The sequence below is a fragment of the Etheostoma spectabile genome, chromosome 22 (genome assembly GCF_008692095.1).
Source record: "Etheostoma spectabile isolate EspeVRDwgs_2016 chromosome 22, UIUC_Espe_1.0, whole genome shotgun sequence".
NCBI lineage: Eukaryota > Metazoa > Chordata > Actinopteri > Perciformes > Percidae > Etheostoma > Etheostoma spectabile.
In genome coordinates, this window is record NC_045754.1 from 4,372,839 (window position 1) to 4,380,229 (window position 7,391).

Below are 7,391 nucleotides of genomic sequence, written 5' to 3' on the forward strand. Positions count from 1 at the left end.
CTAACAAACCGTATTTCTTAAACTAGCGCCTCAAACTCCAAGCACGTCGTTCTGACTTGTAATATCGACTCATAATCAGCTAATTAAAACAGAAAGTCGACATTTAGAAGACTTTACAAACCAAGTGGGAGCAGCTGAGACGGATTTGTTACTGGAGTAGCCGCCATGTTGATTCACTGAGCGGCAGTCACAAGCAATCGACTCAAGAACGTCACCAATCGGACGAGTCCAATCGATTTCGCATCATCGAACGGTTATTCGATCACTTTGTTGTCTACATTTTCGCATTTATCGGAAATCTACGGGATAAACACAAGCAAAGTAAATAAAACACACAACCTAAGAGAAATAACAGAAATGGAAAGGACCAGAAGATTAAATCATGTTGGTGAACCTCTTTCCACACGATGGCGCTGGTTGTGCTGGTTGGTTGATGCATGACGTCATTCTTTGACTCCAACAAAGATGATGGAGTCAAGATAACTTCCCTCCGCGTGCTCTGTGGTCCGTTAAGTCCAGTGGTCGAAGGTACACACACACACACACACACACACCATAAACAGATGTTATATCCGGACACTTCACCACTTATAGAGTGGGTCTCCGACCAAACTCTGATAATGTACGAGACCAACACGTACCCCAACAGCTGCATTGGTGTGACAGCGTGAGGAAACAAACGCTTTTTTAACAAGCAGAAAACTCAGATAGAACCTGACTCTGTGGGCGGTTGGGTTCTGTTGAGGATCGCAGTTTTTGGTCATTTGTGGTTGGGGTATCGCCTCCGGACCAGCTCAAGCTTGGATATCCGAAGCCGCTAAGGGGCGTCCCTAGTCCCCTAATCCCTTTCTAAACCCCTAGCCCTCTGTCGTGCAGGACTGCCCACTAGGTCATAGTCCCCACAGCTCTGATCCCACGTAGGAGAGCGGGTGAACCCCTCGTTTGGCACCGTGATGGAACTCCCCCGTTTCAGCCCCCCAGCCTTTGATTCACACGTGGCTACCCGGGCCCCGGGTGAACCTCTTTCCTGGGCTCAGCCTGACCTCAGCGTCAGCGGCCTAGGCTGACTTAAAGAAAAGTCTTTAAGCAAACTTAAGATATTCTTTAGGTTACTGAAGGACTATTTCCCTTCTCTTTATAGCCTCCTCTAGGGACGTTTCGCTGCATCCCTCAGCATGATAGTCATGCATGCAACTCACAGCTGATTGCGCCGTTAGTTCTTTTGATTTTTTGTTCTTAGCATAGAATGCTGTGATGTCAATACTGGAGACAATGCCACGGCCTAAAAGGCTATCTTCTATATCATTATATTTATTTTGTTAAGATGACAACAAAAAATTTATTGTAAAAATATACCATTATGAGAAGTAACACCTAACAATAGAATGTGTAAATCAAAAAACAATAATAAATAAATTACAAATAACTAATTTGATGTTATGGAGTCATCAAACACATCTTTATACAGTTTATACATTTGAGATTTGAGATTGAAGCAGCAAGGACTTCACTTCATCAAACAAGAGGGATATAACGGTTTGAATGGACACTATTTATAGAATAGAATTTTGTCTTATGAAGAAACTAATGTACCTAGAATTCGCTAGTTATATCCCCATTTGAATGGAAATTCCAGGCTATTCCGGCAACAAGCCTCCCGGACCTTGCTAACTTTCCTGTCAGTTGAAATGTCACTTTTACCATCCCAAACTGTAGGAAATCAAACATTGGGGAAAAAAAACTCCAGCTCCAAACACGGTAACTTTGGGATATGCGAAATTAAAGCTTTCCGGGAAAAAAAGAAAATAAAACAGAAGAAGGTACCTTCAAGTTTGATTCTATTGCTAATGAAATAAAATAAAAATGCATGACACAGACTCATAGAGCAAATCTATCTAAAACACATGATGTGCTATGGTTACACACAGACATGAAACCCAGTAAGGAATAACATGTAGAATGCCCTTTGGGACAGGCTTGACAATACACAACCGCACGACATCCACATAAACACGGATGTGCTCTGAAGCAGGCTTTAATCAGGAAAGACACTACGGCCATTTAGTCCCAGCCCCCTAAAAGGGACATAAGACTTTTTTTTCCCTCTGTGTGCTGAGATACACTTCTTCGTGAGCATGCAAAAAGTCATCTCCGTAACTCATGAGAAACGATTAAGGCTAGCAAAACCCTCGCTATAATTAGCTACATGCTACACGGCAGTGGCTATAAGATAATATCTCATATTTATGACCGCAGAGCCACTCAAAGTGTTAGATAGATATCCGTCAGACCGATTATTGGCCCACAGGTGGCGGTAGCGAAAGGGGCCACAGGGCATCGGCCCCACCGGGCATAAGGCCCCCAGGGCACTCAGGCCAAATCCAGGCCCCAGGACATCAGGCCCTCAGTGGGCATCAGGGCCACAGGGCCATTATTTTGCCCCAGGGCATAAGGCCTACTGGACCAGGTCCTGGGCATCAGCCCCCAGGACATCAGGCCCCATAAGCACCAGGAAAGTCCAGGCCCCAGCGAGCATCAGCCCAGGGCATCAGGCACAGCGGCAATACAGGCCTGGACCACGGCTCCTGGGCATTCATGGTTGAACAGGGCATCAGCGAACCCAGGATCACCTCATGGACCCAGATCAGAAAATGTCCAAATGCCTACACCTCTCGTGCGCCTGTCCTAGGTATCTGATGCAGTGTGTGTAGGATGTGTCGTATAGCAAGTTCTCACCTTTGCGACAACGCTAGCTAACGAGCGAGCCTTCGGTCCGTTCACCATACAGTAAAAATAGAGCTACTAAACAGTGGTTCATCTGCTGCTTAGCTACATGTGTTTAGGACATCAAACACAACAAAGGCTGTCAGTGGAATGGTGTTTTTGAGCACGTTAGCAATCAATCAATTCAATACAATGATAGATTGCTACAACGTTTTTTGAAATGCTTTCCTATTTCTCTTATTGTTTTGTACTGAGATTTAATGTTTATTAATTAATGGGTTTCCACAAATTTCAATATGCCCACACGTTTTACCCGTAATCTTTTAAATCTGAGCGACCCCCACTGCGCGATCTAAAATCGCATCGATTACAAGCGCGCGAGTGACACGGCCAACGTTGATGCAGCTGCCGCAGTAGCTATTACCTAGATCATTGGCTCTGCCCCCCTGAATGGGACTCATCACCACCTCCATCCAATTCCAATCTCCAATCCTATCCAGCACCACCTCACTGAGACGGGTCGTTGGTGTATACCAGGCTAAAGAAACATTACTTCTTTTTTTCAAATCAGATAGGCCGGCCTGCACGCAGTTAACAAAAAGGGAACACAAAGCATGAAGAAATGCATGGCCAGGGGAGGGACATGGTATTTCTATTCATTTAAAATGTACAAAAAAGGACACAGAGCATTTCTGCAAGGATCCGGAGCTGTCTGAAAAGCGGAGATTTTTCCTTCCTAAGTTAAGGTGCTCTGGGAAACATTTAGCGGTACAAACAGCTTACGCAAAACAGATGTGACCAACACTGGAACGTCACACGCCAACAGAAACGGAACAACGGTCAATCAAGACTTGTTTAATGCGGTGGTAGCTGGTTGACTCAGTCCTCCGGTTTGAGTTTCGTAGGGGAAGGCCCTGAAACAGTAGTGGTGCACCACACGGGCCTGTCACTATGACAGCAGTCACATGACAGGTCACATATGTGGACACGAACAGCGCGTTTGGCAAGAAAACAGATTCCTACCCCCCCTTCTTTTTCTTCTCCTCTACCGGCAGCGACAGGCTGCGGGGGCTCGTTTGGGGGATACTGTCCCGGGTTACTATAAGTAAAGTGACCCAACATGTCTCCCAAATAAAAGCATTTGCACAATATGGTTGTCCGGACAGCGGTGAGGAAAATCAGCTCCTTCCTTAACACGGCAAACCCCATTTCTAATCCATGACACTAGAAACTACTCTGTTCAATTATCTTTTTCAGGCGTGTATAACAAGCCAGCCTAGAAAAGGCCCTGCTTGAGGATTGAGAAGTGACTTAAATTCACTATCTGCTGGAAACGAAGAGGGCCCATTGTTGAACTTCCTGTAACCGTAGGATGTCAACTTTTGAACGACACATGTTTTCAGCCTTTACACATCGGATATAGACTGGATTGGTGCATTAGACACTAACCCTGTGAACTAAGCGTGTGAGGGGTCGTGTACGTATTCCCCCTGGAGTGTGCGCTCCGTCAGACTGAGCCAGGATACGGCAGTGTACCCTCCACTCCTCCCCGGCAGCCAGGTCCCTACTGTCGTTTGGCCTCGGCTGGCTTTATCAACGCCGGTAAGGAGAAATCGACTAAAGGGGCAGGACAAGTTCCACCTGGTTAACTCTTACAATTTGATACTGCTGCTTTAACGTCCATGACATGGTGGTCTTTGGCTGCTTTTATCTCGGGACCTTCCTAGTGGGACCATATACTGTATCTGACAGTTTTCTATATAGACCTTACCGTGGTCCCCTATACTGTATCTGAATGTCTATCTGATATCGCCCTATGTGGTCCCTCACATACTGTAATCTGAAGCTCTTTATATAGACTTAGTGGTCCCCTAATACTGTCTTGAAGTCTCTTTACTATAGACCTTAGTGGTCCCTCATACAGTATCTGTAGTTCTTTTTATTCCCCCTAGACCTTTAGTCCCCCCGGTCCCTTAATAGGAGCGAAGTCTCTTTCTACTTAGATCTCATGAGGTCCCTCATACTGTATCTGAACGTCTCCTTTATATAGACTTTGTCGGTCCCAAATATACCGGTATCTGAAGTCTTCTTATTCATAAACTCCATCTAGTGGTCCCCTAATCCTGTAGATGATAGCTCTTTTACATACTGACCACTAGTGCTTTTGGTCCTACTTTTTTCATACTGTATCTGAAGTCTATTTATATAGACTCTTAGTTTGTCCCTTAACCTATGTATCTGAAGTCTCTTTATACTCGTTTATATAGTGGTCCCCATTAATACTGCTATCTGATAGCCGTATCCTTTCCTATATAGACCTTGTGGTCCTAATACTGTACATTCTAGAAGTTCTTTTATATAGACCCTAGTGGTTCCCCTATACCGTATCTGACAAGCTCTCTTTTTATAGATCTTAGTGGTCCCTCCTAATACTGTATCGGACCAGTCTCTTATATAGATCTTAGTGGTCCCCTCAAATACTGTATCTGAAGTCATCTTTTTATATTAGACCCATAGTGGTCCCGTAATACTGTATCTGAAGTTTAGTCTATTATATAGACCTTTAGGGGTCCCCTACATGTGGTATTGATTGTAGCCGGTGATACCTAGACCTACGTTGGTCCCAAAATACTGTATTGAAGTATCCTTCTTAATAGACATTAGTGGTACACCTAATACTGTATCTGAAGTCTCTTTTATAGATGACCAGTGCGCTCCCACTAAGTACTGTATCTGATAAAGTCTCTTTTATTGAGACCTTCCAGTCTTGGTACCACACTAATTACTGTATCTGAAGGCTCTTTTACTATAAACATTAGTGGGTCCCTAATCCACTGTATCTGACTTTTAGTATTTACTTGCCCTATATCAGCACCGTAGTTGGTCCATATACTGGATCTAAAGTGTCTTTTTATATAGACCTATAGTTGGTCCCCGCAAACCCTGGATCTAAAGTCTTTGTTATATACGACCTTTTACCGTGGTTCTGGGGTAGCTCTGAGGCTCAAAGTTTAATAATCTCATCGTCCCGGCAAAAAAGAAGAGGGAGAGTCAGCGGACTTATCTATGGGGAAGCATGAATATATGAGGTGAATCTTATGTCAATACAGCGGTTGAAATAGTCAACAGATAGCTCCACTAGCTACGACACTAAAATAGCACCAAAAAACCAAACAACAGTGAAAAAAGATAGTTTTTTTTAAAGTCACCTGCGTTCAGCAACGCCTCCCCCTCTGTTAGTATGGGAGGAAAGAGCGTGTCGCCGAAATCTGTTATACAATGAAACCCCCCACGGCCGTGATTTATACTGCAAGTCCCCCCCAAAATATCATCACCACACCACGAGTTCTTCCATTTCTGACGCATGCGGTTTGGTGTCGCCACAAGAATTAAAAAAACGGTTGTCTGTTCCCAGTACAGAATAAACAACCTGTATGTTATTACTGAAAACTTATGTCCAATTTCTGATATTATTAAATCTAGACCTCTGCCAGTGGTGCACAACGTGAGAGCTCCTAAAGGACTATACCTGAAGATCCTGATCAAGCCACCCACAACATCCACACCACACACAACAACACAACACAACACACAACCACACACAACATCACACCATACACACCAAACAACACCACACACCACACACCACACACAGAAACACCTGATCTCCAGACGTGTTGCTGTGATAGCAGGTGAAGATAAGCAAGGGGAGGGCGGGGAGGGGGGGCGGGCCTTGTTTAAAGCAGAAGGCTGAAAGACCTAAGGAGAAGACGGATATTAACCCAGGCTCAGGAAACCAATTTGCATACCCCCAGACACCGGAGATCTCGCGGACCCCTATCCCGCATGACATCCCTCCGCTCTCATACAACCGAAGGTGTTGCGCCGCTCTCTCTGCTGTCTGGTGTTTTCGGCTCTCAATTAACATTCACAACAAATGTCTGTTTTATCGTTTCGCCCCTTCGTCTTACTCAAGCAGCGATTCCAGGTCCATGAGTCGCGTTTAAACAGTTCAGCAACGACTCCTCGCAGATCCGGAGAGAAGACCGCAACAACCCAGGGGCCGGGGGGGGTGCAGGCGAGGGTAGCTTTAAACAGCATGTAGTTTAAAGAATTCTGAACAAGAGAACTAATTAGAAGCCACTCGCAAGTAGAGGTACTTAACTGGGATGGGATTTGTATAGACTTGGAGGGATCCCCATTGGGACATTAGTGATACAAGAAGAAAATATCAAAAACAAACCACACACAAACACCATCACACACATACACAACACACCTTACACACACAAACACCCACAAAAACACACCACACCACACCCACATACATACATACATACCATTACTGAATGTACAAGAAATAATTAAATTAGGATAGACACAAGAACAAAAAAAAATAAAGATAAAAAATACAAAAGGAAGGAAATGTACAAAGTAGATACAAGGGGAAGTGAAATCTTTTGGTGGGTAAGTTGTACTAGTTGCAGTATCCTATCGTAAAGGCCTCATATTGAACTATTATATATATATATATATATATATAATATACATCTATATCTGCCTCCGGGGGGGGTGTAAAAAGGCTAACTGAGGGTACATGAAAACTGTACCCGGTAAAAACGGCTTTTACAGGAGACACATAAGACCAGAAACCATAAAAAGCATGA

General features: G+C 44.2%; 1 protein-coding gene and 1 long non-coding RNA gene across 2 annotated transcripts in view; both read right to left on the bottom strand.

Annotated features, from left to right (window-relative positions):
- The window catches only part of lsm5 (LSM5 homolog, U6 small nuclear RNA and mRNA degradation associated), a 2,996-nt gene extending 2,678 nt beyond the window's left edge, over positions 1-318 (bottom strand). The window contains exon 1 of the mRNA XM_032504566.1: positions 122-318. Within this exon, the coding sequence (XP_032360457.1) occupies positions 122-167 (46 nt within the window). The 5' untranslated portion in view covers positions 168-318. The remainder of the gene's footprint in view (positions 1-121) is intronic.
- A 4,580-nt stretch (positions 319-4,898) lies between these two features.
- LOC116672643 (uncharacterized) lies at positions 4,899-5,425 on the bottom strand. The gene is made up of 3 exons (XR_004327611.1): positions 5,397-5,425; positions 5,236-5,298; positions 4,899-4,934 (listed from the first exon to the last, which is right to left on the bottom strand). It is a non-coding gene; the product is annotated as an uncharacterized LOC116672643 (long non-coding RNA).
- Between the last annotated feature and the right edge of the window lie 1,966 nt (positions 5,426-7,391).